Genomic DNA, 24590 nt, shown 5'->3' on the forward strand with positions numbered 1-24590 from the left:
GTATACTCCCAAATTAGCTTGCAAATGGGATAGTATATTGCATTTAAAAATAAAATGTAAAAATCATCACCTAGACTACCTAGCATATTTCCTGGTCTGATGTGAGAACAAGTGTTTTCTTAATGTTGCTGGACATACCTTTAAGATTCAGCTACTGTTTCTGCTGATCAGTGGCGAATGAAGGGTGTTCCAGGAGGTGGCAGAGTGCCAGGAGCAGGTTGGGGTGCTGAATCGGAGCCCTTGGCTGCGGCGCACACTCGGAGCGCTCAGTATTGCCGAGCAGACAGACAGACAGAGGTCTGTTTAAGCTCCTTTTATGAGTTTCAGTTCAGCTTTTGAGGAGTCTTGGACCATGGAGCCTTTCATACATCATTTAGGGTTTTCTGCCTAACAGCTTGTGTATGGGTGCAGACAATGGGTCAATTCTCCGTTAACATTAAAGCCTGTGGCTTTATTGCAGCAATATAAAGGAGACACAGAGGAGGCAGAAGTTATGCCATAAGGCTATTCCATATGCAGGGATATAGGACACACATTTTTCCATTTTAGCTCTAAACAAAAAGACAATAGAATCAAGACTTGGTTCTTTGGTCTTTTTTTTTTTTTTTTTTTTTAATATCACAGTTGAATAGCATAGGGCACTCACAGACTGAGGAAGGGAAGTGGCCGGTTTGAAAATTGCTTTTAACGTAGTGTGTAATATATTAATTGCTTATACTTCAGTATTTCTTAGTCTGTAGAATAGCAATGAGTTATGACCGCTTTCAGTGGAGATGAAATTCGAAGGTTTCTATCTCTGCTCGAAGCTGTAGCTAGGTGGCTACCAATTGCTTCCCAGTGCTGGGGATCTCTAACGATTGTGGTGGTACTAGCTATGAAGCCATTAGTTAATATCTACGACGTGCACATCATGAATTTGAAGTTCCTAAAGTTCGTATTGGGATGCAGAGAAGGGATGTAAAATTTCAGTAGCCTAGTATCATGAGAAATGCTGCCTTTTACAATTTTGGGGGCAGATGCATCTCTGAGGTAATTAATCAAAATAAATTCATTCAGATGCACACTACTTCCTTTAATGAAACCATTAGCAAAGGGCAGAAGATTGAGGTTTCTAATTGCTGATAATGGGCCGATAGTCAGATTTTCTGTCTTCTCTTCAGAAAGGTCTTGGAAAATTTGCAAAGGTTTTTTAACCTTTGTAATAATAGCTTTAGATCAAAGCCACTTAGAATTCAGATGCACCAATAATGACCTGTTGGGAAGAGGGAAACAGAAGTGACAGATGATTACTTCCCAATTGCTGCATCAGCCCTGCTCTGTATCGTGCGGAAAGCGGGGGTATCCACGACATGTCCCTGTCAGGCTGTCCTGGTTTAAAGGTGTAGGTCATTTTCTTTTGTCCAGTGAAGAAGGATCATCTTACTCAAGCTGGGTGAAGCAGGGTAGGATTATTTTGAATACAAGACATGTAGGTTATTGCCTTATCATTCAATTCTGAAAAAATTGAGACTACCAAGATAGAGGGGTGGAGGGATCCTTGAGGGTCACCTGCTGCTTTGCCTCTTCTGCTTGGCTCATCCGACCCCTGTTAGTGCTGAGTGATGTGTATAACCGCTTCTTCGGAGATCATTTAGGCCACGCTGTGCATTTGTTCTGCCCCAGACAACCTATCCCATCAATTCTCTGTCATTATTTTTATAAAAAAAGATTGCCTTAATGTCAACCAAGTCTTCCTTGTTGCAGTTTAAGTCCATTACCTCAGGCCCTATCCATGAACATGAAAAATAGTTTATTCTTCCTCATTTCTTGAAAAATTTTATGTGTATGGAGACAGTAACTGTCTTTCCCCATAATCTTTTCTAGGCTAAACAATCCTAATTCTTTCAGTCACTCCTCATGGATCTTGTTTTCTACTCTTTGATTTATTCTCCTTATTCTTTTTTATTTCTTTTCACTTGCAGAAGTTTTCCAGGGCAGTTTAGCTCTCAAAATCAGATGCAGCCCTGCAGCTGGGGCCCGGTGGTGCTGAGCAGGGCTGCCTCACGCCTCGGCATGATAAGCCTCTCCATGCACTTCACTGCGCGGGAGGCTGCTTCGGTTTGTTTGGGTTCAGATTTTTAACAACAGTGTGCAAATTGCTGAGTTCCGTTCCATTTGTGATCTACTCCAGTCCCCAAATGCTTTTCTGAGAGCAGCTTTTCCCCTTGAATCTTTTCCACCCTGTGTTTCTAGCATTTGACCTATGGAAAAGCAGCTTGCATGTAACTTTACTGGATCCCATTTTTTTAAACCCTGTCTCCAAGACTGGATTTGAATCCTGACCTCTCGTGTTCCCGTGGTGGAGGCTGGCGCTTGGCCGTGGCTGGTGGTGCAGCCAGCGTGATTCAGCACGGTGCCGCTGGCAGCCGGACCATCGCCGGGGGGCTGGGAGGGGGCTGCGCTGGGCTTCTGCTGGTCCGCAGGGTGGGAGATCAGCCCAGCATCCTCACGCCTGGTGGTCTCCTCTGCCGGGCTTCCCGCTTATCTTCTCGCCTGTTTTCCTTAATCTTTGACTTCACGTTGAGGCCACTGATGACTGGGACTGCAGCCATGAGCAGAGCTGAGCTGCAGGGAGTTCTCCTGGCGCTCAGGCGGTTCGTTGCAATGTAAACCTGGGTGATGAATTTGTTCTGCTGCGTGTGGCACAGAAGTTTCACCTCATTGCATAATCAGATCTGTGTTCTTATCTGCTTGGCAGTAGTGCAGGGCTTGTTTCAGTTTTTGTTTTGTGTGTATGCGATTTTCTGATTTGGCTTGAGCTTCATAAATTACCACTAAATGCAAATATGGGTAAATCTGCGAGCCACAGAGTATGTTTTATATCCGAAACTCATTTCTATGTATGGGATTTCTTTTCCTCTGAACCTGTCCCTTTAAATTAGATTTCTCTATCAGTAATACGTATCAGTTGCTAAGAAAAAAACTGGATCTGAGTAGAATAATTTCAAAGCAGAGCTGAGATAGCCTGAAAAGATGTCCTGTCATTTCCACAAACTCTCTTGCTGCTGCTTTGCCCTGGAGTCTTCGGTTCGCAGTGTTTAACACTCAGAGTCACAAAAAATAAGGCTTTAAGGGATCAAGGCAAAAGATTAATTTCAAAGGACATACAGCACTTCCAGTAGCCAAATACACAATAGAAAATAGGTTGAACCTGCTTTTAGGAGAGCCTGCATGGGTTATTCAGTGCTTGCTGCTTTGGAAGTCTGCAGGCAGAGGAACAGTTGGGTTTGATACTGAGGTTTTTTCACAGATGTTCAGATCTGCTCCTTTACATCTGTTTCTGGACTTATCAACATGCCAGCACATGGAAATAAATACTTTTAGAGCAAAATGTTAAGTTTACATGACAGTTAAGGTCCAAAAGCCATGCATTTCACTGCAGTGCTCTGTTGCTCAGAAATGCCAGGTACCTGGCAGAATTGGGGGGTGGGGGCTCTACCTTTGACAGTCAGGAGTTCCTGAGAATGACCTGAGACTTTCCAGTAATATTATTTGTAAATCTGGCTCTGATTTACCGTGTTGAGTAGCTTTGTTTTCATATTTGGAATAAGAATTATTTAGGGTTCTTACTGTTCTAGAACAGTCAACGTTCTTTAAGAATTTTTTTTTAAGTTTGGTGGGTTTTCTTATGAGAGCTGTAGGAGAACCTGAGAAATAACAAGTTGAAAGATGAAAAAATCTGACCTAGATTTCAAACTCACTAAACTTGGATTGAATACAGTATCAGTGCCCCATTTTGCTGCAGTTGACATCAGTGGCTGCAGTCCTCATGATGCTGGTGCTGAGGATTTTGCTGAATATTTTATTTACTTTATAGAATTGGAAGTTGAAAAGTTTGAGAAAACTTTGACATCCTTACTGCTTGGGAATCTTTGGGAATACTGTGATGCTGAAGCAGGAGTTAGAAGAGTTAGCTTTATCGATGATGCATTGAAAGGCTTTTACATGCCATGACTCAAGTCCAAACTTCAAATTTCCTTGTTATTTTCCCTGCGTTTAATAGCATCACTAACTCCTTCTGGATTCCTTACATTGCTTCAATGGCCATCGAAGGAAATTAAATAATCTTGAGACAGTTCCAGATACAAAGTTCACAGAGAGGACCCTTCTTTGCAATGGGCTTAAATTCAAAGAGTAGTGTTTTTACTTTTGAGGCTCCTATCCCAAACATTGCCAAAGAAATCCAGTTTAGTGAAAACTCTGAACTCATGTTTTGGAAGGTAAATACTGGAAAAAGCCCCACGTAAGTACAAAGTAGAAGCTACCTGTGATGTGGGCATGGCTGGACTGAATTTAGCTGTGATCATGTAGCTCGCTCTTTAGCAGCGTGCAATGCATCTGACGGTGTTTATTTAGCAGATCAAATGTAATCGGGGTTTTACTATATTTTACCAGGTTGCACCTGTTTGAAAATGAGATTCCATCATTAGGCACTGAGAACTAATGCATCTTTTTTGAGTCCAGTTGAAGAGGTGATGCTTGCCGTATGGAGATTTCTTTAGCTGTCTCTGAACAGCACTGTGCTTTTTTTTTTTTTTTTTCATGTGTGTGTACAGGACATGGAAATTCTGAATACTGCAATTCTCACAGGAAAAACAGTGGCAGTGCCCATCAAAGTAGTGTCCATTGAGGAGAACGGTGCTGTGACAGACATCTCTGAGTCAGTTGAGTGCAGATCCTCTGATGAAGACGTCATTAAAGTAAGTTCACACCTTGTATTGGCTTCTGAAATGTCATGTATTTTTATACACAAAAAGCTAGTAGCCTGGGAACAACCACTAAATCAACTCCAACAAAATTAATTGTACTATTGTTTCAAAAGCATAAGGAGAGGATTTTTTAAGAAAATAGAGTATTAGGTGCAACAGTATAGCCACCATGCCGAGATCAGTGTTTTAATTTTGTGTCCTAATTTTAGAAGGTCTTGGTAGCATCACCTCAAGTCCTCTATGCACAGTCTTCATTCACTGCAAAACCAGCTTCGCTGTTAGTGCTGCCTCTCCAGATGTTTCTTATCACCTTTCCAGCTGTGATGATCACCTCCACAGCTGCATCAGTGGGATGGATTGGATGAGTGTTCCCCAGCAACTGCAATGCAAAGTCATCCTGGTCGACTCCACATTCTGCTGAGAGCTGTTTTGAATTAACAACTTGATTCTGCACAGACGTGGCTCAAAAGCATTTACATGGCCGGGCCATCAGTTTAGCACTAGCAGCGGTAACAGGCACCAGCGGGGCAGTGATGTCTTGAGGCGAGACAGCTATTTCTGCTGCGAGTAGGTGCTGGGAGCCCTGAAGGAAACGCACAGCTGTGCAGGGAGTCAGTACAAAGGCAGCGCTCTGCATGCAGCCCCTTGCACTTTGCACGCAGGACTTACACGGTACCTGGGGTCTGAGCAAGGGGGATTTTTACCCTTGGTCTATAAGCTCTTTTGAATATGGGGTTTTAATACATTCTGTGATTTTACAGCATATAGCACAGTGGGCTTTGTGATTATACACTTTAGGTGCCTTTAATGTGCTGTCAGCTCTCTTGGGTGTATAGTATACAAATAGCAATGCCGCAGCACCATGCATTACAGTCAGTGCAGCGTGTAGGTCTGTGGAAAGCAGTAAAACTCCTGTGAACTTGCAGGACCCAACAGTTTGTTGCACTGTTGTAGAACTTACGTAGAAGCATTTATTGTGTCATACTTGGAACTAATGAAGACATTATAGAAGACTTTTACGGAAAGCTCTCTGCTCTCTCCTTCATAGCCAAACAAATGTCCCCAGTTTGCTGGAGCCTGAAATGCTCCCATATATCACATGCTTTACAGAGTTTTTAATCTCAAAGAATACCTCTTAACCTTTTTCCTAAGGTAGCCACCTAACTACAAATCAAATTAAAAGCTGGAATTTAGTTTAGGGGTCATCCTGATTGTGACCTTACTGGAAAACCAAATCCCTTAAGAAGAAAAAGTACAAGGTAGCATTCACAAATCAAAAAAAATAAATTCAGAAAAGAACTACTGTGATCATCCAGATTAGCCATCTTGCTTTAAAAGCTTACAGAATTTCACCAAATAATTCCAGCCCCTTGGGGATTTCTTTGTTCCGACAGGGAAAATGACCAGTGTTAAGTTCTGCCGTTCAGAGGAAGACTCAGGTCAGGGGAAAAAAAATACATCTGATGGGCATTTGTTACACATCACCAGATGGTGCATAGGAAATGACAGCACAATGATTTCCTAAATAAAAATCCCTCTGCAAAAAAGACTTCTGGGTTTTACAGCTTTGGATCATATCGATCAAGGAGAAATGGAATTCCCAAATCTTACAAAAAAAGAGAGTGTAATTGCAGTCCAGCCTGGACTATTGCTGTTCTCCAACAATTTGTTTGGAAATAATGTTTTCTTGAAGCAGTATGTCCTTTGATTAGCACTTGGGACCCTGCCGTGCTCTTCTCTTATTTTCTACAGAAATAATTTATCTCCACTAAAAGGGTTTCTTAAAATGGAACCTGTTTGCACTATTGGAACATTTTTAAGTGGCTTCTAGAAGCCTCCCTGTCTAGCCACTCTCAAGTTGAAGTGAAACAAATAACTGGAGGCTAACACACAGTGTTTATTGGACTCAACTAGAGAAAATTTTCAGGTGTAATTTCTTTCTCTTCAGAAATGGTTTGGAATTGTTCAGATGAATAGAGAAATGATCTTCTGTGTATTTAGAAATATACGCAGAATCTCTTGAGGAATGCGTCTGTGACACGAGTGCTAACTGCTGTAAAACATACAGCTCGTTAAAAAAACAGAGTTCAATGAAATGCTTTCCTTTCCATGAAAATAACCTGAGTTCAAAAATCTTCAGCGCTACATGTCTTTCAGAGGTACTATAAACATTTTGCATTTGTATTTCATCACTCTTGGACTAGCTTATATCCTGTCACTACCTGAGGGGATATGCATGGTATTGTGTTACTATTGTATAGCTCTTATTTATAATTGGTAAATTAAAAGGTGGATATGAGTGTCACTGTATTAGCCTTGAACGATACTCTAAAGACCTCCTTTACTAGTTTCTTTTCATTTTTAAATGACATTAATAGCTTTGAGATGTTTTGAGGTCAAAACAGGGATTCAGATAATATTGGTCCACACATGCAGCTGCTGTGGCTGTCACTGGAAACAGAACCACGGATCTTACCCTTAAGACGTCCCTCAGTAGTTAATGAGCAGCGAGCTTTGGCTTCATTGGGACTGATGAGTAGAGGATGACATTAATGGCAGGTAAAGGCCACTGCAAGAATGTCAGGAATTTCTGCTAGGAGCTAAAATCCAGGACAGAGTGTCACAGCTGTCCCTGTCTTATTGCAGTGACTTGAAACAAAATCCCAGATCAAAGCAACAGTGAATTGTCGGGGGCAGAAAAGCTGGCTGGGGGATTTTATGGATGAACTCTAGCTTAACAGCTAGAAAAGGCTGGAACTACTGCTGGTATCAACACTTCCACAGCAGGAGTGATGGGTCCCAATAGCAGGTGATAGGACTAGAGGCAATGGCCTCAAGTTGCGCCAGGAGAGGTTTAGATGAAGTATTCAGAAATATTTCTTCACCAAAAGGGTTGTCAAGCCCTGGAACAGTCTGCCTAGGGAGGCAGTGGAGTCCCCATCCCTAGGGGTATGTAAAAGATGTGTAGATGTGGCGCTTGGGGACATGGTTTAGTGCTGGACTTGGCAGTGCTGGGGTAATGGTTGGACTCAGTCATCTTAAAGGTCTTTTCCAATGCAAATGATTCTGTGATTCTGTGACTTACAGGCACCTGCCAAGGTTACAGATCTTGTTGAAAGCCCAATCCAGTAACCATTTACACACATGAGTAACTTTAGTGTGAGTACTGCTGACATCAGGGAACATACTTATATGAAATAGTCATTTAGGATTCATAAATGTTTAAGAGATTTTTGCCATTTGTGGTGGAAACAGTTTATGAAATGAAATTAATACTAACTAAATAGACACAAACCCTTGTTGAAATGCCTGCTGTCCATTTGTGAATCTGTTCAGATTAAGTATCAGTCTGGGTGCTGTGTAACACATGGTGCAGGAACGTCTTGGTTTGCCATTAAGGAAGCTGACAGATGGACTTACTCAGAAGATATAAATAAATAATTGTGTAGTAATCATAGTAACTTATTTTTTAATGTATTCTATGTAATGTAATTTTAATATATGTCTGGAACCATATCACAGTACTCTATTTACTAAGGAAAAGTCATCAGCACTTCATTATTTAGATGATACTTTGCTATTGTCTTAATAGACACAATCTTACAGAAATGGCTATGCTTCGGCCTCTTCAGTTGTTTATTTAACTACAAAGATGTTTCACTGCTCTCCCTTACTTTCCACTACTTGCAAAACTTGAGCTGTGTTGAAGAACTAAATACAGAAGCACTGTTTTCACTTTGAAAGGCAGAGGAGCCAGTAGTTGGCAGTATCCATAGGTATTTTTACTAGAAGTTATGTATTTTTCTGCCAGCAGGCTGAATGCAGTTCCAAGCTCAGTGGCTGAGCTACAGGCAGGTATTCATGGATCAAACTCTTCAGCCTCAATCTTGCATTCATTAAAGCCATCAGGAAAGCTCACCCTGAAATTTTAATGGGATGGGGACAGTCCCTCAGGCTCCTTAGTGTATCATCAGAGTACCATGGCTATTCCAGAGTAAGGTCTATAGATGCCCTTTCATCACATCGTTTAGGCACCACATAGAGAGACGCTGTGACTCGAATGAGGAGCATTACATTGGGGCAGCACAATCGCTTGCTCTCTGAGCGTCGGGGCTGGATGCCGGACCGTAGTTCTCAAGCAGGTCTCCACCACGAAGGGAAATCATATGCCCTTGCTTTGCATTAGCCCTACCTAGAAGAGTGTGGTTCTCCACGCATAAGCGAGGCTGGTGCTCTGTTAGTGAGGGCAGAGGTCCCCACGCTCTGTAAGTGTATTGACCAGAATGGGTGTCACCTTCTCCCCACAGCTGCCAGACTGGTGGGGGACGATGTCCTGCTGCAGCACCAGCTTCTGCTACCTGAGCTACTTACTGTAAGGGCTCAGCTGGTCCCTGGACCCCTTTGAACTTTCCAGACATGCAGCCAAGAGACAGCAAAACAGGTGCCCAGGGAACGATGAGATGGGGACTGGTGATGACAGAAAGAGTGACGTGATGGAAGGGTGTGAAGCGTTGCGTTAAAGAAAGTGCTAGTGCCAAAATACATTGGTCTGTCAAAACCTTGTGATGTTGTATGGGAATCGGGGTGTGACTGTCCTTACTGGTGCACTGTAGTACTAAAGGATGTGGAAATGCTCAAGATCGTTAAGGAAGGGCCTAAATATCTGGTGTGTTGCCCTCCACTGGGCTAATTCAAGACCTGGTCCTTTTCCTATGGAAATTGAATGTTACACCATGCACATTACAGAACTGACCTGGTAGAGAATCAGTGCTAAACGTGACTTGGTGATAATTGTACTCAGTTCAGTAAAACATTTTAACAGAAATTTCCAAAATATAAAAATGAGGGATCTCATAAGTGTCTGTCAGAGGAAAGCCAAGTCTGCTTAAAACAAAGCTTCCCATAGCATCTAAAGTTTCTTCCCTGTGCTTTCTTACCAGCAGCATCTGGAGGCAAATAATGATGTGGTGGGTTGTGATGAAGTGTGATGCAGGTGGTGATTTCAAGGGGGAGCAAATTTTCAGAAGATTTTGTTCCATTAGAAACCCTGGCACGTCATGGGCACGTTACATTTTCTCTCATACCGTTCAGCTCCTGCTGCATACGGCAGGGTAAGCGTCCAAACTTGCATCACGTTTCTGCACCTCAGCATACACATACATTCTTTGTATGGGGCTTTATTGCAAAGCCTTCAAGACTCAGAGGATTTAAGGCTTCACATTATGTTTTTAGTGCAGGTTATAGAAGCAAATAAAAACAAGGGGCTGACTAGAAAGAGCTGGTTGTTCCTACCAGCTATTTTGATCAAGGAAGAACGCTAACTTCCAATAAAATGCTTCTACAGTGAATATAATGCAGTTGATTTATCGCTCGTTTTTTACTTAGGTTAAATAAAACTCTCTTTGGAGTTTGTTAACTAGGTGCAACTGTTGTAGGGCTGAGCATGCTGAATAATGAGTAGGTGGATAAACTTCTGATTAAAACAAGTCTCGTTCCTAACTCAACCTGTAAAACAAGGGGAGAAATGAAGAGTCACACTGGATGGGTTTTCCAGGAATACGGTGTGGTCTAACAAGAGACTGGCCGTACTCTGTGCAGTCACGTTGATGTAGTGCTCTCTTCTGCAGTTGTATGTCAGTCCTGCGAGTTCCAGTGAAAGCGTGGAGGGGTCAGTCTAAACTACAGCAGCTACTGCCAGCCCTCCTCGCTGTAACGTGTGGGCAGCCACTCGGGGAGGGTTGATGCCTCTTCCAGATACTTAAGCCCATGCGGTCAAAATTGTAGCGGTACTCATTGGGAAAAAAATAGAGTAGTTGTATAACTTTCTGGAAGGAACAGGGAAAAGTTGGACTATTCTTTGTGAGGTGCCTGTGTGTTCACTCTCAGGCTTGCACCTTTTCCCTTGGTCAGCTCCGGGATCAGGAGCCAAAAGCTCAGTCCATGTGGCACCACCCGGAGGGTGATGCTGCTTCGGGGTCCTGAGCTGGGGTCTCTGCGTGGGGTTGTAAGGACACAGTAGCAGGCTCAGAACAAGCATGGGAGCTCTGCCACATCTGCTGCATTGTGCAGATAACCTCCAGGGCCACCACAAACGACCTTCCTGAAGTTTATGTTGGGTAGCTGGTGACCTGCAAACACAGTTCCTGCTCACCGCACCCTGGTGTAGGTTTGAAAGCCCTCAAAAGCAGAAGCTGTAGCTCTTTGGGAGTCCAAACCCAGCAGCCTGTTTCTCTGGTGGCTTCTCTTTCCTCTTCTGATACTGTGTGTTCCCGTGATGTGTGTGAAATCGAAAAGCTTTAAAAACAAGTCAGTCACAGCATGGACATTCCATTGTTTCGCTGTTCTGAAGCCCTGTGACTTTATAGTCTTTTCTTCTGGTAGATTTGTTCTGTTCTGAACAGAATTGCAAATAGAAAACCAACCTCCTTGCCCTCCTCCATACTTTTGATAGTCCTGTGATTTACTGGGATCAATATACATCAGTAGAGTGGAAAAACTTCAGAGGAGCTTTAGAAAAATGAAACTTTTACCACACACTTCTGTCAGATGCAAATAGGCATATAGGCCAGCGATGTGTGGAGCTTTCACAGAAGACGTTATATCATTAATGTATACCACTACTCCCCAAGCAGGCAGCCTCTGTGGAAATTGAAACTCAAAATTGACATGGTCTGAGATACTTAAATTCAGCAATAAAAGTTGTAAATACTTTGCCATCGCATAATATGCAAAAATTTCAAGGGCAGCTGAAGAAACTTTTAAACCATATCCATGCAGACTTCTTATCCTGTCATCTCATGCCTTCACCCAGCTCACTGCCTGCTTTAGTGATGTCAGGATGGAGAACCTATACATCCCACAAGGAAAATCAAAGCAGAGTGGCAATAACAGTGCCTCAAGTTCCACAGAAAGTGCTTCAAAATCAACTTCAAAGCTGCAAGATCAAGACCAGGAAAGTAAATGGGAGAAATAACATTAGTCTTGTGACAGCTATAGATATGATAGGAAGATGAGCAATTTTCTCCAGTTTTGAGTAATACAGTCAGAAGAATTAATGGTGTGCTTCTCCTTTCCTTTTCTGCCAATAGCTGTAATTTACACATTGTGAATTTGTATATGGTAGATACATATTAAGTTGGAAATGACGAGCATTGTGATGTTCTCAGATGTGCAGCTACTGTCCAGAGTGTGTCGATGGAATTAAAAGTCTCTGCATTCACCCTGTGATCCTGCTTTGCCAAGCAAGGTATCTGGGGCTGTGCTGCACCTATGGTCTGGCCTATCCCTAGTGAGTAGGAGCCAAACTCTCTGTTCAGCCCCATTTTCAGAAATTACTTGACTCGAGAGTGCACAAAACAGGACAGATTTTCGTGTACGTGATAACACTAGCTGCAGAGAGCTCCTGTGGCTCGTTGCAGCTACAGTTCAGCTTCAAAAGCTGGGCATTTGGGAGCAAATAGATGCCCTCCAGTCTCAGCTGGCATTTCGTGCCCCTTTTACTCTCTCAGTTCTGTCGTAGTGAATGATATTCGGTTAGTTAAATGTACTGCTTCTGCTCTGCAAAGCTGCCAGCAAAATCTTTGTAATGAGATTAGATAATGTACAGCCTTTTCCCTAAGAAACGCTGTCTAGCTTTGGGGGTTTTCTACTTTGTTTTGCTAATCTGGCTGCTCATACTGCAAATGCAGACCCTTTGCAACACAGAGTCCAAATTGCTTCTAAGCTATGGCCCCGATTTCACATAGAGTTCTCTTACCCAGCGCTCAGGGCTTGAACCCCATGTCATTAGTGCGGGTTGCTGGGAACTTTGCCTGAGGACTGATTGCAGGGAATGAAACTGCATTTGGAATGTGGCAGCTGTTTACAAGCACACAGCAACACCAACGCACAAGCCATGTCATCCGCTGGAGACTGCAGACAGTTAGCGCTTAGAGAGGCAGAATGAAGCTCAACTCAGTTATTACCGTGTCATACCTGCCCTGCTCCTTTGTCACCGTCTCCAGACTGGGAGTAATTACTCCTCCACTGTTTCAAGAAACAAATTTATTCTTTTTCTTTTGGTGGGTTGTAGGTCAAAACAACTCTCAGGGTTCTTCTTGCATGTAATGTGAAAAACCAAGCCTTTTGGTTATGAAGATGACAGCGTTACCGGTGTGGAGCCTGTGTTTACCTGTACGGCGGCACTTCCCGAGTCACTGTGCCGGGCTCCGGTGCCGTCAGAGGGAAGCAGGGGTGGCATGGCAAGGCAAGGCACACTAGCAATTAGCAACTCCTGTAACGGATGCTTCACTTTTAAAGGCTGCTCTAACAGTGTCACAGAGCTGTAAATATCATTCCAGAGGTCGTGGAAGAGCTCAGGTCTGAAGCTTTAACTCTTATCAGGCTTAAACAGTTTAACGTGAAAAAATGAGTAGTATGGGCCTGGAGACAGCTTGCATTTTCCAATGGGAGGTTATTGATTATTCAGGATTGTGCAGCCAGGCATTGAAATCCTTCTTATGAAGCAGTTGCCATCACCTAATGTTCATGTGGCATAGTATTTCCTTTATGTATAAAACCATAGCATTTAGTTGAAATCAAGGCTGGACAGCTGTATAGAGTCTCTCTCAAAACCTCTACAATTAACTAGAGGATAATTTCTTCTCTACAGAGGATGTTAACAAAAACCCCTAGAAGAAATTCTGTAGTAAGGATGTGAATATCACAAATTTTGAAAAGATTGTCCAAAAAAGCTTGTGGAATGATTATCACTGTCTAATATTGTATGTTCTATAAATGTCAATATGTCCAGTGGGTAAGTCATTCTGGTGCTCTTTATTCGTTAATGGAATGAATGACTTTGTTCACTAAGCTTAACCTCCACGACCCTCAGTCACCCTTCTGGTATATAAGAGCGCTGATACTGAGCTGAAATACCAGGAGTGTCATATAGTTGAAAAGTGCTGAACATCACCATTCTTTACTAATTATCCTGTGAATTTTTTCATTGAAATTGAGATTCCTTTAAGAGATACTGGAAAAATCTTTTTGCTCATTGAAGTGCTTTCATAAATATTTAAACATTTATGTAACCTTTGAATATTTTAGCAACATTTACATTAGTAGAACAGAAATGGGTAAATGGGTTTACACACCAAAATACAAGATTTTGAACCTGATGAATACAGCAAGCAGGACATCTACCGTTATCATATCTCCTCATTTCTGTTCAGCTGTAAAGTTCTGAAACTTCTAGAACCTCAGGAAGCTTAATTAAGGGCAAAGCACACAGACTTCTACCTAGAAAATGAACTGGTGCCTCCAAATTGTCAGTGTAGCTAAACTTGGCAGGGTCGCCATATTAAAAACTTCCCTTTTTGTCCTCCAGAAGTGTCCTTCAGAGCCTGGCCTGATATGTCCAGAGGTGAAGAACAACTAGGAGAATAAACAAGCTAAGACTAGACTAGATGCACAGAGCCAGTACCACTAGTTTGTTTTTAGGTCTTATGGTTGTTCTTTCCACTCCTGCCTATAACAGATGCGGAATGAAACAGACAGTGCTTTGAGGTCACCTTCTTTTGAAAGACAGTCTTAGCTTATATTTGACATGAAATTTGTCTTTGGTAAATTATCTGTCTCCACCATCACTGAATGAAGATTTCTCAGAAATCTGTAGGAGAATGTAACCAGCCAAGCCGATATTCTTACAGAAATGTCAACAGCCCCTTTGTGGCTGCAGATCCAGGGCAATGCGTGGTCACATCCTTCATGGGGACCTCAGGCAGCTCATGCTCTCTTCTGGCAGTTCTGTGATACAGAGGTCATGGTGGGACCAAGACCTTAAACTGAAAGGAGTAAGTAGAGAAGACCCAGAGGTTCTGCACTGGGCTGGTACCAGGAATCTCCTTAATATTCACTTGCAGCTGATGTGTTCATTACCAGGTGGAAAGGTACGTCCCCAGATCACGTAGTGCCATAGGTAGTGGTGATTCAGGAGTGACTCTTGATTTCCAGACAGTGTTTTTTTCTCTGTCAACTCAATAAAATGTGGTTTGTTGCAGAGAGAATCTATCCAAGTCATTTAGAAAGGCAATGGCCTTTGTTACAAAGGGGCACAAAAATATAATGACAGCAAAAAGAAAGGTGAAGAAACCTCCAGGGAATTGTCCTTAGCCCTGTCTTTTGCTGTCTAGCTTCTTTATTCGAGTTTTAATCTGGAGAAAGTAGTTAGAAAAATAGAAAAAAGGGGGAAAGTAGCTGAATGCAGCTTAATAATGAAAGAAACTGCTGAAATAGCATCAGAAAGCTCTTTAAAATGCAGAACTTCTTGCTGATCTGCTATGAAGACTAGAAAAAAACCAATCACTTAAAGGTGGTGGCTAAGTAGGCTTTCCCTTTATCATCTTTTACTTCTGATGCCAAAGATAAAAAGCATTTTCAGAGGGAAGATGTTTTTATAGTAAAAGCATAAATACTACAGGAGATGAGAGGTGGATCACTGTGCACAGCATCTCCAGCTTCTGCTAGAAACTTCCCTGTACTACTGTGGTCGTTTTACTGCTCAGTGACCTTCCAGAAGCACTGCAAAACCCTGGAGGAAAGCTGAGAGATACTTTTATCTATCAAAAATGCTTAAGCAAATACACTTTTTCAATTAATAAGAATTTGAGTTCTAATGTGATCCAGTTTAATTTATTACTCTTTTTAATCTCCCTTCTATCCTTCCTTCATGATTCCATGTGACAGTTTTAGGTTGTCCATTCCTGTGTTTTCATCTGTTAACCTCATATGAGAACAAATCAAAATAGTTTTGCCAAGTCTGTGTTTAATAACTCCAAAACCAAGTTGACTGTGACATTATTTCCGAGTTAATCTGAGTAAAGGGGGGTTTGTTGTTGCCCCACATAACCCCTACCTTTCATTGGTGAGGGGCACCTGCTTAGCAAATCAGGCCTTACATGTGGCTTGCTGATGTTGTAAATTGTAGCAGAATCAGTACATCTGCATTTGTTCTCTGAGGCTGAGAAATCCTTTTTATTTATTTTTGAAGTGATACTGTTTCAGACAAGGGCAAGGGAAGCAAGCCCGTTCGCTCTCATTCTGCTAGCCTGCTGCAGCTAAGCTTAGCTGAGACATGTTGCTTCCAGAAGCTGTAGACTATGGAATAGTTTTAATTGAACGTTTCTGGAGAAGGAGTATCCTTAATCCTGTACATATGGAGAGCACACACACATTGTATGTGATGCACACTGAGACACTTTCTCCCTTTCATCCCCTTTACAGCGCTGGTTGGAGTCTGTTGCCTTTCTTTCTCAAAAGCAATCAGTGTTGCTTCAAGGATGGATACCTGAAAGCAAAACAGTTAAAACACATACGATAATACAATACAACATCAGCTTTGCTCCTCCTGGTACTCTCTGCGCGCTACCTCATTATCAGAAATACAGGAACAGAAGAAAGCATGTGTAAGGACATTAGCAATGTTTGTACTTGGTGAAAAGAGTAATGTTTTTCTCAATGCAACTCATAAAGACCTGCCACTATTGCTGATGCACATCCAGTAATAAATATTAACCTGTAGCAATTTTAAGGACTGTGTGGTTCCTACAACAGCCACCTCCTTAGGATGCTGTATTTGTTTAGCCATTTGTTTGTTGCATACCCATGAAGGCATACAGCAGCTTTACAAACACAGATGGAGATTGGATCTCAGCCCAGAACCATTTAGGAATTACAGTTTTGCTCCTATTGTTACTGTGTTTTTTTCCCAGACAGTCTCATTTGTTCTGTTACTGACAACACTGGGCCTTAGATAATATGAAATCGTACATCTAGACCAGACCTGGTCTGTCTGAAGCTGGATGTTATCAGAAACCTTTTATCAGCATGTGCATGTGGTTTACCATGTGCATAAATAAGCAACATGTACAGCTCAGAAAGTTCATACTTTTGTCTTTGGGGTGAACGCCACAGAAATGAATGGGGCGGAACCTGTTTCAGGATGGCAACAGCTGCTACTCCAAGGAGAACTAGATTGGATCTTATGACAAGCCTCCCAAAAGCTGCTCCAAGGAGAACCAGATTGGATCTTATTGACAAGCTTCCCAAAAGCTTCTGCGCAGAGGAAGATAGGGCTAAAGAACAAAGAGCCATAGCTGAGGCTGCTTTGTCTCTGGCTCTGCGGAGAAGTTGTCCCTGAGCCAGCAGTGTTTCCCGGTGGCCAAGAAGGCCAATGACATCCTGGGGTGCATTAGCAGAAGCAGGGCCAACGGGTCAAGGGTGGTTATCCTCCCGCTCTGCTCTGCCCTGGTGAGGCTGCATCTGGAGTGATGCATCCAGTTCTGGGCTTCCCAGTTCCAGAGAGACAGGGAACTACTGGAGATGGTCCAGTGGAGGGCTACACGGATGATGAGGGGACTGGAGCATCTCCCTGATGAGGAAAGGCTGAGGGAGCTGGGACAGTTTAGCCTGGAGAAAAGACTGAGGGAGGATCTTACCGAGGTCTACAAATATCTTAAGGGCAGGTGCCAAGAGGATGGGGCCAGGCTCTTTTCAGTGATGCCCAGTGACAGGACAAGGGGCAGTGGGCACAAACTGCAACACAAGAAGTTCAATCAGAATCTGAGGAAGAACTTCCTCACCTTCAGCATTACAGAGCACTGGCACAGGCTGCCCAGAGAGGCTGGGGGGTCTCCATCTCTGGAGATGTTCAAAACCCACCTGGATGCAACTGTGCAACCTGCTCTGGAAGAACCTGCTTTGGCAGCAGGGGGACAGGGACGACAGACTAGATGGTCTCCAGAGCTCCCTTCCCACCCTGACCATTCCCTGAGTCTGTGAAATGTTCCATACATAGGGTCTTCTCCTCCAGGCACATTCACTACTTCCCATTTGGCTCTGGAAGTTGTTCTGTGCTACAAGCGCAGTGCAGCTCTCTGTGGCTGACCAAGGCTCTCTGGGTTGTGGTTTACACTAGTGGGGGAAAATGGACAGAAAGAATTGAATTTACTTTCCTGGGGTTACAGAGGAAGACAGAAATTAGAGTCTGTGTCAGCAAGGACTTCCTTGTACCCTGAACTTCCTTGAGGATGTTGTGCCATAGGTAACATTCATATGTGGTGTATTATTTAGATGTGAATTCCTTCTAACTTCATCCATCTAAGAATTAGGTGTCTGGTCTAAGATACCTCACAGGGTCTCCATCTCTGGTGGAGAGACAGATAGCTGCAGGGAGAGGGGCAGTGACACTGCCAAGCATGGAGAGAGGAGAGTCACCCACTGGCCATTCCTCTTCCCCTGCCACTGAGACAGCAGCGAGATGAGGGGCTGGCGTCAGACAGCAGCAGCTCACACACAGGAGCTGAATGCCCCCAGTACACCCCCAGTACATCCTGCTGGCTGCATGCTGCTCCAGGCAGCAATGCCTCTGTGATCAGGACATCAAGGCTGTAACTCCTGGCAAGTAGCCCTTGCTCGCCCGTGCAGTTGAATTTTTTTTCATGAGAAACATTTTCATGATGTTTTCTCTCCCAGGGCAAAGCTGATGCAATGGCACTGTAGAAAGAGCAGCCCATCTAGGAACAGGTTCTAAATTACTGCATGGTATTATATATTATATTATATTACATTATGCACCTCTGCTGCATAGTACTTTTACGTTAGATCAAATAGTCTTTCTGAAACAACCTAGTGTGAGCTGAACCCCTGTCTGTATTGCCATTCAAGTTAATACTTGTAAACACACGGCATGCCATTCCTGCGGATAAAATAAAGACATTTCTGCCTCCTTCAGACTGTTAAACCTGTTTTAGATGGTCTGAAGGAGAAGCCTAAACAGCCGGCTGGGTCAGGTATTGTAGCGTGTAGGGCTGTTTTCAGTCAACGGAGCCCAGTTACAGCACAACCCCCTTAGAGAATGACTCAAAGAAATGTTTGGTTTATGTTATCTGAAGTTTCCTTTTGCAATCTCACCACCGAATATTGCACCGGCATGTGAGCAGTGCCTAAAGCTGACAGAGGATACAAAGGGGATCTGTATGTCAAACTGGAAACAGTTTAGCTGCAGTATCTGTGGTCACAGAGGACATCCATCTGTTTGATTAACCTGGGAACATAAGCATTTCCAGCTGATAATCTTCATTTGAATAAAATGATATCGGGAATGGGAGTGGGAATAAAAGGGAGCAGATGATAATATAAATATATGTTCAGGTGGGGAGACACATTGCCACCACTAACGATACTCGTTACGGGTGATGAAATAGAATTCTGACGGGATGGGAGCAAGAGCAGGAATTGAGGAGATCTGCTGGATTTACTGTTAATTTCTGCAGACATACCAGCTCATTTAGCAGGGTAACAGCTCCCATTGCTAGCCACTTAATGTATGATTAATGTGCCACAGGATTTCCCCAGACATTTATGACACGTTTAGGAATAGATATGACAATGACTTTATCACATGGAGACACTTCATACTATCTGCATCCCTCTTAATGATTTATATATTCGAGAGTGATTTTATCACTAGTACTCAGTAACGTAATAAATGAGAAAACTCAATGGTCTGTAAATTACAACATTGATTAAAGAAGCGATTACTGATATAACTCTTACATGACTATGATAATGCTTGCTTATATTTCAGGACAGCATTTACATGTTAATGATAAATCTACTGCAGTGTTTAGAAATACTTTACAGCTTTAATCAAAATGTAAACATTTGTAAACAGATAATGTTTATTGCAGAGGAAATGAGTAGACTCTGTTACTCTTCAGTGGATGAAACCCACTCCAGAGCCAGCTTTGTCTTCACGTCTGATGAAGGTGCTCATCAGGGCAGAGCATTGATTTGCTGCTTGCCTCTATTTTGACTTGTTTTGGTTTGTTGGGTTCCTCTTGACCAAGCTGTGAAGGAGCCATGCTCGTTATAAATTCCACAGCACTGTGATGGGCTGGTGGCTCACTGCATAACAAATAGAAAATCAACCACCAGCTTCATAAATACTATCCAGTCTTTAGGCATCTCGAGCATAATTATGCCTCCTGAGCCAATGAAAGATTTTTGTGCTCAGCTGCTCCCATTGCAAAAGGCAATCATTAACATGCATCAAGAGAAGGGAGCCTTTTTTGTTGGTTTTTGGTTTTCAGATGCCAGCATTACACTTTGAGCTTGTTTTGTCGCAGTGATTACCTTTTCTTCTTTCTCTCTTTCTTTCTCCCCTTAGGTTTCTGACAGATGTGACTATGTTTTTGTCAATGGCAAAGAAATGAAAGGCAAGGTGAATGCGCTTGTGAACTTCACGTATCAGTATCTGAGCGCTCCTCTGCAAATCACAGTCTGGGTTCCACGCCTGCCTCTTCAGATCGACATTTCGGACACAGAACTGAGCCAAATAAAAGGCTGGCGAGTCCCAGTCGTTTCCAACAAAAGGTAGGTTTGAACTGTGAAATTTCTTGGGTGTTTTTGTAAAATTAACTCTTAGCAAAAACAGCTGCAGCACCTGCATCCAAAATGCAGCATCTTTCCCTGAGGAGCAGCAGTACTGGAATCCCCAGCTTTGCACGGGACAGGTGTAATAAAGCTTTTAAAGTTTGTGGGAGTTTTGCTTCTGTGTGTGGGTCTGTCCTGTGCAGCAGAGCACAGCGTGGTACTCCAGTAAGGTCCACTTATAGAAGAGTTACCTGCTTACATGAAATAGTGGTACAGGCCATTTGCACAGTCCTTCGTCATGCTAGGTAGCCATGAATCAACAACCATCTGTTGTTTTTTAATTTAAATTTATTTATATAAAATTATTTATTTATTTTAAAAGTTAAACTGTTAATTAAGGGAGTACTCTCCGTTAGCACTCTAATGTTAGTTTTCACTGATGTTCTTGAAAACATTTCTTTATGCTTCATTCTCTTTTGAAAAAAGACCCACCAGAGACAGTGATGATGAGGATGAAGATGAGCGGAAGGGAAGAGGATGCACTCTGCAGTATCAGCATGCCATGGTGCGAGTGCTCACACAATTTGTAGCTGAGGATTCCAGCCCCTGGGGTCAGCTGAGCTACCTGCTGGGCTCAGACTGGCAGTTCGACATTACAGACCTGGTGATGGATTTTATGAAACTGGAGGATCCTCACATTGCCAAGCTGCAGGACGGCAGGATTTTGATCGGACGGGAAGTAGGAATGACAGCGATGCAGGTACTGTGCTCTAGGCCACCACATTCTGCCGTTCCCATAGAGAACCTGTGTGGGGGCATAAATCCAGTACAGTGCTCTGCCATCTTGGAACAGAGTAATTTCCAATTACATTCCTGTGACCTTCGGGAGTGTCACACACAGCGTTAACCCAGCGACAGTGGTCCAGGCTAGAGGTGATCTGAGGCATGTGGCATGGCCAGGAGCTGGAAGCCACAGAGTCCTCAGACATGTCCAGGAGAGGCAGCGTTTCCACGCTCAGTGAGAAGTTGGAGCCCTTGCCCCACATGTTGCACGTTACCACCAGTCATCTGATGGGCACAATTTTGACTTTTTGAGACAGAGATCTTTAGATTGTGCCAAGTTTATTTTGATTTATTTAAATACTAATTTAGGAAAAAAACCTACACTCTGGTTAATAACCCTGAAAGTCATAAGTGGCCAACGCCATATCCTAGTTCTGCCCCAGCTGAATCCTTATGAAAGGCAATGCGTAAAGAGTGAATAAAGCTAATCTAGGCTGTAGGTATGAGATGAGGAAGGTGGAGAAGACAGTACATGCATGAACTAGCTATCCTTAGTTCCTTAAAGACAGGAGTATGGCCCTTAGTTTCATTAAAGGGAAGGCTATCCTCCTAGCTTGATGTTCCATCAGAAACAGAAAAGAGAGAGAAATGAGAGTTACCGAGCTAAGAAGTGAAGGACACATCCTAGACATTGCTGACCTCCCTTTGAAATGGTTGGGAAGTAAGGCTGATGAGCTCATCCATACTGGGACACAGAATAACAGGGGAAGAAAGTTTTAAATCAACTCTTCTAGTAAATGATGCAAATAACAGATGTAAGATAGTATAGCACTCAGTATTGGATGCAACGTTCTCAGCCATAACCAATCTACTAAATGTTTTTCCAACCCTCCTAATGGACCAGGCTGCCTTGTCAGTGTGCTCTGCCATTTCATTTCTATGCATAAGACTTTGGAGACAAGAAGGGATGATGACCTTAAGAAAGGTTATTTTAATTGATCAGCCTTTTCCTAAGTTGATTCTTTTGTGTTTCTCCAAAGGTTTTGTCTCCCCTGTCTGACTCCATCCTGGCAGAAAAGACAGTCACTGTGCTAGATGACAAAGTGACCATAACAGACCTTGGAGTCCAGCTGGTGGCTGGACTTTCGCTCTTTCTTCAGCCCAGTGCAGCAAGTAGTCGGGCTATTGTGGCTACAACTGTTGCCCAAGAGTTGCTTCATACTCCTAAGCAGGTAGTGTACACTTGCTGATGTTGCCTTTTGGGGTGGGGCAGTGTTTTACCAGTGTGAAGTACAGGTTCATATGTACACACACAGACACACATGGACACACAGACACACACAGACACACAGAAACACAGACACAGCTTCATATATAACTTCATAACAAGGTTAGAAGTTAGACGTTAAAGTACAGGTGTAGTACATGTCTGTGTCAATCGCTTTCCTCTAGAGGTACTCTGGAACTGTCTTCTCATTTCTTCCCTTCAAATATGGACTTAGTCTGCAGTAAAACCTCTGACTACACGGAAGTTCCTGATATTTACATTTTTAATACCCTTTCTTTAAATGGTTCAACATCTGTTATTTTTGCAACACAAGCAGTCTTTGGACAGTGATCCCTGTTTGCCAACCGAGCATGCCCTTTGTTTTCCATGCCCCAGAGCACAGAGCTCTGTGTGTCACAACAATTTAATATTTTGAAGAACTGTAAAATAGAGGCAGAAGGTAACCACGTACTTGTCTTTTCCCTCCTGGAGTCACAGCAGACTGTCAGGCTCCTCTATCCTTTCATTTTTTAGATGGGTTTTGGGGGGTTCATCATTCAGTTCAGATGCTGATCTTACTGAGTTTAAGCCAGCGAATTCCCATCTCTGTAAAGGGAATCTTTCAAGCAACATGTTTCAGGTCACAACCCACATGGAAGAGGGGAGAACATCACCAGATCAAGGCAAATGGTTGCTCTAGAACAGATTTTAAAAAAAAAAAGGGTCAGTAGCAGTGGAACAATCTGTGTTCATTGCTCTTGCAGACAGTTGATCTGAAGAGTGGGAGTTGGGACCATGCAATTAAGTCTGTCCACAGCTACTCTTCTCACAGAAACTGTATTTCATCTCACATAGATATAGAGAGATCTCAAGTCAAGTTTTATGGCCCATTTTCATGATTTTTGCTACCTAATTTCCTGGAACATAAAAATAGTTTAGATTGGTTTATAACTTAGTGATGGGAAAATGTCCAGACTAGAAGGACTTGTTGCCCATCTGTTCCATTTACTGTGTCCTGTAAACGTAAGAATCTTATGTAATTAACCCATTTATACCCTTCTCCAGGGCTTAGAAACCATGTCTGACATTGTCTTTGGACAAAGACTGTAAAAGCAAAAGCTAAAGCACACCTAACCCAATTCTGATCTGTAGGACGGAGCACCATCTGTCCTGCAGCATCATTGGAAGAATTGTGGCTTCGATTGCAGACAAAAGGGTTTGTGAATCTGGAAAGTTTGCACAGATATATGGTCAACTTCTCAGATTTATAGACGTTTTGTCCTGAGTGTGTGATGATATTAACATCAGGTAATGGCAGAGTATGACAGGGCATTTCGGTAGTGCATGGCATGATATCTCGTATTGTATTATGGTGTGGCAGTATGATATGATGTGTCATTATCTATCACTACGATTGGCAAGTTTTGAAGTAATAAAAAAGAGTAAGAAAGTGTAAAGGTGGTTTGTTTTGAAATTATTTTTCCCAGCATCTCTGTTATGGAACGATTTTAGTGGAACCTTTTGTTCAAGCTGATTTTCTTTTGTGAGGTAATTTCAGTTTCCACAAAGCAGCACATTTCTAATACAGAAGTGACCGGGCATGTCAGGCTGTCGTTGTGAGCAATGCCCTCTGCTCCTGGTTCTGCTGGGCAGTGTGGGGGCTGCTGTCCCTGCTGTCCTCCTGGGCCTACAGAGAGCACTGTGGCATCATGTGCACTTGAAGATACCAACTGTAAAGCAGGAGGCAAGAGAAAATCAAGCACCTTTTTCTCAGTAAAAGAAGTTTAAAATCTGTTCTTCTCCAGATGGAATCTGGAGAAAAGAAAAACAGGATCTAGACTCTATTAGAAGGCAGTGGGAAACCTTCTCTGCACCAGGATCTGGAATGCCCAAGGAAATGTAGTGGTCAGTAGTGGTCTTGAATTAGTCAGGGTTTCCATTCCCATGTCCATGCCTTCTGGCCCGGCTTCCTGCACGCGTAGAGCAGCATGTTCCTGTGGGATCCCGCTTCAGCCTCTGCCTCTTCTGCCAGCATCTCCAGCCTGGAGCCTGCCCATCCCCATTGCCTCTGCTTGTCTTCCCACCACCTCTTCTTCACCAGGAGCAGGAGAAGCATCCTGGCTGCTTCTCAACTGGAGCCTTTGCTGGGAGCATCACTCCTCACTTTGGGGAGTTTGTGAGGGTCAGTTCATGCTCAAGCACTGTGAGTGTTTGTGGGCCTGATCCTGGTCATGCCAGCTCCGTGTGGGTCCTGAACACAGTCCCTGGTTACTGGGGCACGTTGGCAGTTGGGGGGCTGGGCTAATTACACATGCTGTGCAATTCCCTCCCTACCTTACTGTAAGCCACTCGTTTGTTCTCAGGCCTATATCTCACTC

At 43.0% G+C, this 24590-nt stretch overlaps 1 protein-coding gene across 1 annotated transcript in view; it reads left to right on the plus strand.

Moving 5' to 3' along the window:
• TMEM132C (transmembrane protein 132C) overlaps positions 1-24590 on the plus strand; it is a 221495-nt gene that overhangs the window by 187292 nt on the left and 9613 nt on the right. The window contains exons 5-8 of the mRNA XM_055797587.1: positions 4596-4739; positions 19957-20162; positions 20649-20922; positions 21986-22177. Coding sequence (XP_055653562.1) covers positions 4596-4739; positions 19957-20162; positions 20649-20922; positions 21986-22177 — 816 coding nt within the window. The remainder of the gene's footprint in view (positions 1-4595; positions 4740-19956; positions 20163-20648; positions 20923-21985; positions 22178-24590) is intronic.

Source organism: Falco peregrinus, chromosome 2 (assembly GCF_023634155.1).
Source record: "Falco peregrinus isolate bFalPer1 chromosome 2, bFalPer1.pri, whole genome shotgun sequence".
NCBI classification, from domain to species: domain Eukaryota; kingdom Metazoa; phylum Chordata; class Aves; order Falconiformes; family Falconidae; genus Falco; species Falco peregrinus.